Source organism: Paralichthys olivaceus, chromosome 8 (genome assembly GCF_024713975.1).
Source record: "Paralichthys olivaceus isolate ysfri-2021 chromosome 8, ASM2471397v2, whole genome shotgun sequence".
Lineage (NCBI taxonomy): Eukaryota > Metazoa > Chordata > Actinopteri > Pleuronectiformes > Paralichthyidae > Paralichthys > Paralichthys olivaceus.
The window spans coordinates 4,582,440-4,594,470 of NC_091100.1; the positions used below are offsets into that span (position 1 = coordinate 4,582,440).

At 41.0% G+C, this 12,031-nt stretch overlaps 2 protein-coding genes across 2 annotated transcripts in view; one reads left to right on the plus strand and one right to left on the minus strand.

Moving 5' to 3' along the window:
* mslnb (mesothelin b) overlaps positions 1-3,932 on the minus strand; it is a 43,428-nt gene extending 39,496 nt beyond the window's left edge. The window contains exons 1-2 of the mRNA XM_069529965.1: positions 3,679-3,932; positions 591-688 (exon numbers count right to left, since the gene is read on the minus strand). Coding sequence (XP_069386066.1) covers positions 591-642 — 52 coding nt within the window. The 5' untranslated portion in view covers positions 643-688; positions 3,679-3,932. The remainder of the gene's footprint in view (positions 1-590; positions 689-3,678) is intronic.
* A 2,098-nt stretch (positions 3,933-6,030) lies between these two features.
* ears2 (glutamyl-tRNA synthetase 2, mitochondrial) lies at positions 6,031-11,403 on the plus strand. Its single transcript, XM_020108701.2, has 10 exons — positions 6,031-6,410; positions 7,569-7,724; positions 7,850-8,039; positions 8,147-8,297; positions 8,592-8,913; positions 9,082-9,190; positions 9,327-9,480; positions 9,771-9,901; positions 10,001-10,136; positions 11,132-11,403. The coding sequence occupies exons 1-10, from the start codon at positions 6,257-6,259 to the stop codon at positions 11,225-11,227; spliced, it is 1,599 nt and encodes a 532-aa protein (XP_019964260.2). The 5' UTR covers positions 6,031-6,256; the 3' UTR covers positions 11,228-11,403.
* The last annotated feature ends 628 nt before the right edge of the window (positions 11,404-12,031 follow it).

A 12,031-nucleotide genomic window follows, 5' to 3' on the forward strand; every position in this document is an offset into this window, starting at 1 on the left:
AAACACTGAATTTCCTCCCCACATACACTATTAACTGTTATATCTTGTTCCATATACTGTAGGATGTTAAATAAGAGGTAGAGAAGTCCAACAGGTTTGAGAAAAAGGTAAACCACAGTCACTGTGTTCTCTTCTTTTGTCAATACTCTCTTTAACCTTCGAACAATGTGGCTGCCGCGATTGCGTAGTGTTGCTTTTGTACTCATATACAGTGAATAGAGCAAAACCAACAGATCACTAGACTTCCCTCCCCTTTCTGAGGCAATCGCAAGTCCATTCCTCCTGTTGAAGGTGATGTCCAGTTTGTAATAGAAATGTTTTACAACATCTGGACACTGAGGTTTATAGGTAAGGGGACTATTTTCTGAAGTACGTGGGATTAAGTGAAAAGTTGAGGCCGGTTTATATAAATAGTTTTATGGTTTTTGTACAATCGAGCTCTGGGGCACTGAGCTACAACAGAACAGATAAAATCAGGATCAAATGTGACTTTAGACTTTGGACAAGCTGACAATAAGAGAACATATAGAATATCATCAGGCGTATATCCTTTGTGTCTGGAAAAGAAAAGACTTCAAACCGGATCTTACCAAAGCAGCTTCCCAGAAGGTAAATGAGTAGGAAGAGGCAGCGTGAGCTCATGATGTGACCACTCTCATGGGATCAAGGGCCTTTGTGCTGAAAATCACTGGGGAGGGAATCAGAGAAAGCAGGTGACACACACACCAACAAGTTCTACGAGGAGGATCAGAGTGTGAATTCTGTTAAGTTAAAACATAAAGCTTCAGCAACGAGAGGAAAAACATCACATCACCAAACATCTCTGCACGAGAACGAGTACAGTGCGGAACAGACTGATAGTTAGCAGGATTGGATTGGTTCAGGGAAGAAGCTGTTAAACTTTGGTACTGATTCCGGATCAGCGCGCAGATCAAAGATTTGTTTTCCTCTTTGTGAGATTGTTTCAACATTGATCTCTGTGGCGCAGATCCAGATAAAAATCTGGATCTATTCAATTTCAATGTGGATTAATAAGGGGACTGTTTGGCTACAGGACCGATCCCTTGAAATAATGACAAAGGTCAATAAATCACAGGCTTTCCCTTTTATACAAAACTAATTTTTTTGCTTAGTCACTGTCCTCCTTGTATAACGTCTTCACTTGGTGAATAACTGTTTCAACCTGTTTCAGTGGCGGCAGATAAAAATCTGGGAGTGGCTGTTGGATATTTTGCAGTCACAAATTTACCAAGTACAAAGGTGATGAGACAATAGATGTTCCAGAGGAAAGAATGCTGCAACACCGAACATCCACCTCCACACAACGAGACACGAGCATGTGACAGTGATGGAAAAATTCTTCAATCAAGCCACAAATAGCGGCTCTGCACAATGTGCCAGAGTGAACACATTTATTTCTTTAATGTCAGATTTAGATTTTTTTTAAGTATAAAAAACAAAAGTTAGATTCTCTTTAGTGGTAAATCAAATAATCCGAGCAACACGAAACACTCAACATAGCAAAAACACACACATTCAAGTCTGCACAAGTAATCAGGACACTGCACAGACTTCCATTCATTGACTGTCAAACCAAAACCTTACTCCCAACTTTAACCAGGACTAATTCATGCTTAACCCCGACCTTAACCTAACCAGCATTCACATCTCTAACCTTAACCAGAAACTCAGAAATGATGTGTAGCCTCATTAGTTGGAACTGATCGTGGGAACGTTTGGGTTTCTCTATAATTGTTAAAGTCTTGACCTTCTGTGTAAAGGGCCTTGAGATAATGTATATTGTATATAAGTGCTGTATAAATAAAATTGATTGGAACTGAATGAGCAGATGATTCCAGTCTTATGAGGATTTTTAGGTTTCTTAACAGATTTATTGCACAGCAGAGAAAAGGTGTTTCTACGTGGATAAGATTTATTTTAATAAGAACAATTGAAGATCACATTCGTCATCATTAAGACGTGAACGTTTAACGTTGTCCTGGAGGAGAAAATATTAGTTTATCTTCTTGAAAATTAGAAGACGTGTATTAGAAAGTGAATTTTAATCAAAAACGTTTGTAGACAAAGTTAATTCTTATAGGAAGCGACACTGATGTCTTTCAAATGTTTTACTATTACACAGAAATGTTTTGTGTAATTATCAACTACACACACACACACACACACACACACACTCAGGAGTTCCCTCTCTACACTTTCACCCTGTTAAATCCAGATTGCGACACACGTCCCTTTTGTGAAACAAATATTTGGTTGAGGGGAAAAGAGTGAGGTGTTTGCTCAGGATTATTCATTTCACATCGATTTGTAACTGTGGCAGGTGAAAGACAAACACCTTCAGATTCTTCGTGTCGCTCTGTCCGAAGCTGGAGTGGTTTGAAGATATTTGTCCAATGAGGCTGGTTAAGTGACGACGGCCACTTCCACACGCGTGTTCACAGAATAAACATGTTTCCTTCTCTCTATCATTAAAAGGACCGTGCACTGTAAATAAAGATGGACGACATGTCTCCGCTTCCTCCCACCATCCAGAAATTATATAAAATAGTCGTCCCAATACTCACAACCAATTATGAATCATCTGTCAATCATGACGCTTTGCCCTGTTTTTATAGCATCAAAAAACTAATTAAAACTATGAATTATCAGAAAAATAACATTTGGACACATTAGTTTGAGAAGAACTACTTAAAATGACAGAAAGCGTATTTGAAGGAAATGTATTCAACGTGTACTTTGACTCGTCTTGACCTTTTCCCAACATTTAACATGGAGGAGGAGTTTACGATAATTCAGCCCATGATTGGGACATTAAATCACACATCTAGAATTTCAACACTTTTGTAAAAAGATAACTGGTTTATATTACATATAATCATATTTATGTCAAAGTGATATTTAATTTGAGCATCTTTATAAATACGTGTTGGTTTTTTTGTGTGTTTTTTAATTTCTAACTTGATATAAACAAAAGAAGATAATCATTTACTTCTCATGCTCGTTGTTGATCACATTCGTTTCATGAGCTCGAAACAAAAGTAAAATAATTAGACGCTCAAGCCACAAATTTAAAACTTAATATATAGTTTCTGCTACTTCTGTACTTTCACTTGAGTAACATATTTGAATATAATACTTGTAATTAATGTATTTTGCATCTTACTAAAGTGAAATATATAATTTTTTGTGGGAATGAGCAGTGATTTAATTCATTATTCTTTATTCAAAGGGTGATTTTAAAGTTAACCTCTTTCTTACTTTATATTATAATAAGGATATAAGCACTTCTATGTAACCCAGTTTAATGAAGCAGAACGTGTTGTTCCCTCTGCTGGAATCCCCAAACGGCAGCTTGTTGCTAGACACAAACAGACACACACTTGCACAACAACAAGGAGCAGACTCTAGTACCTTAAGTGATCATACAAGTGATTTTCAGCCTTATCTGTGTACGTCACAGTAAAACCTGGTCCTGTGCTGCATTTATTTAACCAAGGTCCCATTGTTCTTCATATAAAGTAATATCACAAACCAGTCGCTGTGAGCAGACATGTACGCACGGAGATACATTTAAAAGCTGCTGCTCCGGTGGCAGAAACAAATCTAACATGGAAGTAAAACCAGACAGTGACATGAAATCAAAGCTGAGTCTCTTACCAAATCTTGTGTGTAGCTGGAGTCTGTCAGGTGCTGTAAGTGCTGGTGTGAGTCTCTCTCTCTCTCTCTCTCTCTCTCTATCCTGACACCTGAGACACAGGTGCAGGTGAAGTGTCGGAGGGCGTGTTGTCCTGTGATGACAGCACAGGGGACGATGGCGGACGAGGCCTGCACGCCTACTTCTGGCCTGGACCTCTCTGCAACTGCTGCGTTTATGTGTTCACGAGTGTTGCTTTTTAAATTCATGTTGTTGAATATACCTGTATGTTCGCTCGGCTCGTGTGTGTGTGTGTGTACGAACACCTGTGGGAAAGAAAAAGCAAGAAAGAGCCACGAGGTGTAAAGTTACATCCGATTCACGTCGAGCAGGTTACACCTCTCTGGTGTTTGTTTCTGATGTAAAAGCCTTTATGAAACAATTTCAACTCTGAGTTTGAGACGAACAATCATGTTGTGTTTAACTCACGTCCGTGTGAGATGCTTCATTGAGTGAATGTGTGTTTTTATGTGATGCATTAACCTAATTATTATTATTATTTTATCTAGTTTATTGTTTTATTTATTTCTCTGTGTATTTCAGGAATTTAAAAAATGTAAGTTAATTGTCAAAGTCAGTGTGATGAAAGAGTCCGAGAACAAGCCATTCCCAACTCTGACACTTTGGTATTTATGTGCATGTACGTGCACACACACACACACACACACACACACACACACACACACACACACACACACACACACACACAGTCGTGTCTCTGTGACTTCACGTGACAGTACAATGACTCACACTGATTTCCTGGAGATTTCCCCTATAATCTTAAACATGGTTACTACTTGACTAACCTTCACCAAGACCAAACCTTAAAACATGTCTTCTCCTTGAAATGTAATGATTCAAGTTAGGAAGACTTGTCTTTTGTCCCTTTAAGGAAGACAAGTTCCCATAACTTGACTAGACAGATTTAGGCCCCCACAATATGAGCAATACCTGAACCACACACTCACAAACGCAAACACACAACACCATGGCCTTCACACGCACATCAGGTTCGACTGGTTTGTTGAACTGAGACAAAGTGAATTCAGTATTTTAGAGTTTGACTCTTCCAGTTTAAAGGTTCACTGACAAAGAACTGAACCGCAAAATGATACGACAGGAACGTGTGAACTTGTTTATTCACGGTTTGATAAAGAAGAGATGGTTGTTCCACGGGTGCTGCTCGACTCAGATGACTCAGAGGTTACTGTGTGTCACAGTGATACATGCACTTCAGAGATCATGGGATCAATTACAAGTCTGAAATCATTCTCACAGGAGATTTGATCTTAAAAATGAGGTATGGTTATAATTCTTTAACAGTCGCTTCAGTTACACATGCAGAAATATTATATTTGGAACGATATTGAGCAAATGTACAGAAACCTGTGTTTAACCTTTGTGTGAGTAGCTGTGATGTAACTTAAAGAATTTACTTTGTGTGAACAATATGTGAAATATGATGTGAAATGAAGAGAAACATTATATTCTTTCCCTTTGACAGAAAACCAAAGCTGACATGTCCCCAGCGTGTAAGTATTTATTTATTTTCATAAACATTCTAATGAATCATGTAGCAGAGGTTTAATTGCTTATAGAGGAAATGACTCATGGGATGTGAAAACATGACTTGGCGAGAGGTTGATCCATGTTTTCACAGTTCTCAACATCACATGATATTTTCCCTCGACAACCTCGGCTACACTTCCTTGAGCTAATTCTCTGTCTGCTTCCCAGCAGGGACTCAAATTACAGAGCTATCACCTTTCAGACATTTCTTTTCTCTTCTGTTAGTGTAAACTTCTACATTTCCTGCAGGTTTTATTAAGTCTGTCGGACTGTGAATCATCAGTTTCATCACAAACACAAGACCTGTGGTCCACCATCTTTCAGCCCAAAGCCTGAAGCCACCTCCCAGTCTTCACCAGGGCTTAGGTCGTCATTGCTGTCTCCTCATGAGGGACACTCGACAAAATTCTCCAGAGCCACAGAAAATATTATGCAGACTGAATGGTATTGTTTGTGACATATATAAACGTATATATATTTTAATTGTTTTGCTCTTGATTAAATTTGTATGATTATTTCTATCATTTTTCTCTTGATTTAATTTATTTAGATATTATTAATTGTATTATTTTTCTATTGATAAAATGTATATTGCTTTGATTATTCATATTGTGTTGTTATTCATTACATTCATATTGTTTTAATATTGATTACATTTTTATGGCTGTGATTATTTACAGTGTGTTTCTGCTGCTCGAAGGAAATCAGAAGTTAGTAATAATAATGTCCGCTGGGTGGCAGTGTGGGCTTTTCGCTCGCTCACTTCTTCTTCCGGTCTTCTTCCGGGTTCGAGGAAGAGTCAGGTCCTCAATGAACTGAAACGTGTTTGAGTCCAAACATTCAGACACGTGTTGAAAACTTTCTCCTTCTTCTTTTCCCGGAGAAGTTTCGTCCTCGTGTTTCTCTCCGGGGACATGAGGAGCCGCTAGCCGTCCTCAGGCTCGTGTCCTGTGACCGCAGCGTGTTGTCATCATGTCGGTTCTGCTGCGGAGGTCGTGTCGGTGGTGTCACCTGAGCCGGACGGAGGTGGTGGGGCTGAGTCAGGTGGACGCCCCCGGTAGAAGATGCTGCTCCTCGGTTCAGGTTCAGGGGGAGGTGAGGGTCCGCTTCGCCCCCAGTCCCACAGGTACGACCCCCCAGCTCCTGTCTCTGAGTTTTATTTTCCAAGATAATTCTTTGTTCGTCCCACAATGGACAAAAGTTTGCAGATATTAAAGTTTCATTTTTAATCAGACAGAAGTTTTCATCATTCTCACCTCAAATCAAACACAGCCTCTCATAGCCCCCCCCCCCCCCAACATGAAGTCAGCCACTAACATTTCATCTATTATTTAATTTACAGTAACTTGAGCCTGTAACTTCACAGAATCAAATAAACCACCTGAGGAATATTTCCAAAGTAACATCAGTCCTGTCTTGTTTTGTTTTTTTTGACCATATGTTCATATGCGTGTTTGATTTCATCCATGTTTTGGATTATTTACACCTCTTGTTGTAACGCTGCGAAGGTTTTGTGTTGATCTATTAATGTTCCCAGGTTTTATTTCGACCTTGGAAAACCGTATTATTACTCTCAGCATGTTAGGAAGGGACCAAAAGTTCTCCTGACCTCGTGGGCCGACGTGTAAAGTGTTGATGATTGTTGAAAGGGAAAGAGCTCTGTCAAGAGACACAAGTTGACCACAAAGACACTTGTCAACCACAGAGACACTCATAATGTCAACTGAAGATGCAAAACTACCACAGAGACGTTCAAAACCACTTCAAACTAGAACGGTACATCTGCCTCCAACACTCATAGATATCAGTTCCCTGAATTTGCCTCGTATTCTTTCAAACTGTGAAAGTGATGTAAAATCCTGCAATATTAAAGAAAGTGAGGAAAAAATCCTGGATCTGGACCGAAGTCGAATAGAAATAATATGGATGAAGACAGCTGAAGGGAGAGTGCGATTATAAAGAGATGGAAAATCCCAACAAAGTGACAAACAACCTTAAACTGATCACGAAGATGCAAACGAACTGCAAAACGAGCACAAAGATTCACAAAGAAGCGACAAAGAGACACAGACACACCATTTTTGTGTCTTTCCTCCGCCTCCTCATAAACACTAACCGTCTAAAATGCTGCTTTAGCTTTAACCATGCAGAACCAGCAACAAACCAGCAGTGCATGAATGTTTTTTTATGTTTGTTTCAAGTGAGATTAGCCAATATTGTCTTTTTTAGATATTCTTTATTCAGCAGTGTGATGTTCCAATGACCATGATGCTCTGTGCTGCAGGCTTCTTACACCTCGGAGGCCTCCGCACTGCTCTCTACAACTACATCTTTGCAAAGAAGTACGCAGGTGCGTTCATTCTGCGACTGGAGGACACGGATCAGAGCCGACTGGTCCTGGGAGCAGCTGAATCCATAGAGGACATGCTGGAGTGGGCTGGTAGGAGACACTGTGATTAAGAATCATCGCTATAAAGTTTATTAGGAGATGGATTATCACTGTGAGGATCATCAGTGTTAGAAAGGTTTGTTCATTTCACGTGTCACCGTGTCCACGTCTGCCAGGTGTTCCTCCAGATGAGAGTCCTCGTCGAGGCGGGCCGCTCGGTCCATATCTGCAGTCTCACAGATTAGACCTGTACAGTCAAACGGCCCAGCAGCTCGTCCGGAGCGGTCACGCCTACTACTGCTTCTGCAGCCCGCAGAGACTGGAGCTACTGAGAAAAGAGGCTTTGAGGAGTGGACAGACTCCACGGTGACTAATTCCATCTGAATGAATCGCCCTGTGTGGCTGCAGGGGGCACTGGTGCTCAGTGAAACTTATATAGTGTTGCTTTAAGATCTTCATTCTGTCTTGTGCAGGTATGACAACAGGTGTCGTCACCTTCGGGCCGACCAGGTCCAGGAGAAGCTGGATCAGGGAACATCACATGTGATCAGGTTTCGTCTGGAAGCCGGCGTCGAGTCTTTTCAGGATCTGGTCTTTGGATGGAATCGTCACGAAGTGGCTCAGGTCAGGTTTCTGGTGATAGCACAGTTTTGAATATGCAGCATCTAAATGTGTATTGTCTCTTTAATTTAGTGGCAGTCACACTTACTGATGTAGGGTTAGCGTCTCCCATCAGGTTAGTAGAAAAGACTATTGATTCCCTAGTTTCTCAGATAACTGCAAGTGCTTTAAATGAATTTTTGCCTTTCACAATTACTCATTTAATTTTATTTTGATATTGCAATCATGGCTTTTTCTGTTCTAGAAAAAGATGAAACTCAAAAAATGCGTCCGCTAACCCTCTGTCCTCTGTCGCAGGTGGAGGGGGACCCTGTGGTGATGAAAGCAGACGGTTTCCCCACCTATCACCTGGCGAACATAGTAGATGATCATCACATGAAAATCAGCCACGTTCTGCGAGGCTCCGAGTGGCTCATCTCCACCTCCAAACATCTCCTCATGTACCGAGCTCTTGGATGGAAACCTCCCACCTTTGGACATCTGCCGCTGCTGATGAACAAAGACGGTAGCAAACTGTCCAAGAGGCAGGGGGACATATTCATCCAGAGCTTCCAGAGGGACGGGGTCCTGCCAGAAGCTCTGCTGGATATCACCACCAACTGTGGCTCAGGATTCAACAGTGAGTGACGAGGAAGTTATCAGAGAGGGAAAGTTAAAACATAGATAATATATATATAGTTGCTTAAACTGCATTCAAGGTTTCACCTGGAGATCTTCTGAAATCAGCTCTGCACGTTTTGCTGTCATCAGATTTGCGTGCATTTAAAGTTGTCATATTTCCTTTCAGCCAATCAAATGGGGAGGAGGATAGACGAGCTGATCTCCCAGTTTAATCCCTCAAAGATCACAACTCATTCTGCTTTGTTAGACCTGGAAAATCTACCAGAGTTCAACAGGCAAGTCAGAAACCGTCTGTCCCTCAATGTACTCTTGTCTGTTTTAAATCTATATATCTGTCTAATGCCTTTTAAGATGGTTTTTCTGTGACAGATGAGTTTTAATTCACATCAGCGATGTCTCCAATTGCGACAGAATCCACTTGCAGCAGCGTATTGAAGACGAGGATCAGTGCGTGTTGCTGATAAAAGATCTGCAGCGGCAAGTCCGGGAGGCGCACAGGGCAGAGATCCAGGAGGAGGAAGTCCTGCATGAGGATTATATCAGGCGGGTGCTGCATCTCCGTAAGGTAACCTGAAGAGGAATGACTTCAAATCCTCTGCTCATAAAAGTTTTTAGTGACATATAAAAGTCAGCAAGTTGTTGCTCTGGACATTTTATATGTTGTTGTTAATAAATGTTTATTTCAAATAGTCTGAATTTGCAGAACATCTTCTGTGTTTCCCTCCAAAGATTTAGATTTAATCTTTTCCTCTTTCTGGTGATCAGATGTGGTCACATATTTTCTGTCCTCAGTACTGTCCCCTCGTCCGTCTGTCTGTCCTGTAATACTGAAACTATTCTCTCCCTCCTCTGCAGGGTCACATAACCTCCCTGAAGGAGCTTGTAAGTCCTAATTATTCCTACCTGTGGGTTCGTCCTTCCTTCACCAGCCAGCAGGTCGCAGCACTCACAGCAGAAGCTCCGCACATCGCCTTGTTAATGCTGAAGTACGCGCCATCATCAGCTCATGACCGTGCTTCACTATTCTTCTGTAACGACAGTGTTTGAGCTGGATTGTGAACGTTGACTTGTGTCTGTGCTTTCAGATTAATAGAAGAGCGAGGGCAGCAGCTGACTCTGGATCAGCTCAGCACAGATCTGAAGCGTTTGTCCAAACAGACCAAAGCCACAAAGTACAGAGAAGTGATGAAGCTGCTACGTCTGGCTCTCAGCGGACTGCAGGTACCTGAGGAATCATTCTCATACTGATAGTAATTAAGATTTTTGGTGACATCTGGTTTAGGTTTTTTTAGACGTTTCTCTTTTTTTTCATGGGATTTGTCTTTCATATAAATAAATGGACTGTCTAATCTAAAAGTGACCAAAAGTGAAATCACACCACAAAAAAAGTTTCCGCCTCTGTGTCTCACTGAGATTTACTAACGTTCTCCTGAACAAACAAACCAAAGCAAGATTACCATGTTTGTTTTTCTCACGTTTGCTTAGTTCTCGTTTATCTGACTTAAAGGTACAGTGTGTAGAATTTAGTGACATCTAGAGGTGAAGATGCACGTTGCAGCTGGAATCCTTCACCTCACCCTCCCCTTCCCAACATGAAAGATAACCTGTGGTGAACTTCAGTTGTCATAAAAACTTAAAAAAGTTTTAGTTTGTCCAGTCTGGACTAATGTAAAAAAACATGGCTGCCTCAACAGAAAGGACCCCCCCCCCCCCCCCCCCATGTAAATATAAAGTTTTTAAATATAAAGATCCATTCCACCGTGAAGAAAACCACAATTAATAACTTAGATGAAACTAAATCTTACACACCTGCACTTTTTGATTCGTGTCAGAGGAACTAATAACATCCTCTCATTATTTTTACAGCTCACTTGGAAACTTTCATTTCTGCTTTTCATTTGAATTTTTCAAACTCAACCAACTGACTTTTTTTTTTCTTTTGCAAGTTTCTGCTGGACTTTTAAAATTACACATGTCCCATTTTATGTGCACCCATGACCTGAGAAGTTTAATCTCTACCTCTAATCTCTTATCTATCTTTAAAATGTTAGTAACGACTCCAGTGCCTCGGTCACCACAGTAACTCTGCAGCACTGTGGAAAGAGGAAGTAGTTTGTGATTGCGTTTCATAGACGTTACAGTCTGTTGCGTCGCGGCCTGTCGTGGCGAGCGTTACTTCACTGACCCCCGATCTCCGGTTCCCCTCTGTCCTGCAGCAAGGTCCCAGCGTGGCGGAGATGATGGTGTCTTTGGGGCCTGCGGAGATCAGCCATCGCTTCCAGAAACTGCTGCTGCTTTCAGAGACGAGTTAAAAGGCTGCACAGCTGTCACCTCACGGCCCGACGTGAACCAGATGACAAGAACTTCTGTTTAAACCTCACACTGATTCCACCAAAGCCCCATTCAGAATGAACTGCACCCAGCTGGAATCAGTGGGAAAAAAATACTTGAATTATTATAAATATTTTATAAAAGAGTTGAAAACTGATATTAAACACTCAGTCTGTTTGTTTTCTTGGCTGCTGGGAAACTTCTAACAGGTCCAGGTGACACCAGTCACTCTGGGATGGGAAGTACCTCGGTGTTTTTGTATGCAAATCATCTTGCGGTGTAATATTCTTAACGGACTCCAGTTTACAGATGTATTGACTCATTTTCTTGTCGTGAGGCAGGTCAATACTTGTCTTTGCGAATCGTCTGCTGATGGTATTCATAGGATTTTCGTCGGACTCTTCAAACCTTGTGGTTTTCCTGAAACCACGGTCCTCCCCTCACGGAAGCAAGTACACAACAAGAATATAGCCACAATTTAGAGACGCAAAATTACTACAAAGAAATCCATACAACAAGATGCAGAACAAGATACACAAAACTACCTCAGTTAGACACAAGACGACCAGAGACACAAAAAAACGTGACACAAACTGGCAGTAAAGACACAAAACATCCAGAAGGACGTGAACACGGAGAAAAACAGAATGATCCTGAAGAGTCTAATAATTACCACGAGACACAAAACCACCAAGTAGAAACAAAATGATAATGGAGAGAGATGCAAAGCTGCACTAAAGACACACAAGAAACAAAATGATCATAAAAAGAGAGAGAGAGAGATG

What these genes read in the sequence shown, in the direction of transcription:
- ears2 (XM_020108701.2), top strand. Translation starts at nt 6,257, where the DNA reads ATGTCGGTTCTGCTGCGGAGGTCGTGTCGGTGGTGTCACCTGAGCCGG. An exon ending in GGACATGCTGGAGTGGGCTG is followed by an intron (nt 7,725 to 7,849) that starts GTAGGAGACACT and finishes CACGTCTGCCAG; the next exon opens with GTGTTCCTCCAGATGAGAGT. An exon ending in AATCTACCAGAGTTCAACAG is followed by an intron (nt 9,191 to 9,326) that starts GCAAGTCAGAAA and finishes CAATTGCGACAG; the next exon opens with AATCCACTTGCAGCAGCGTA.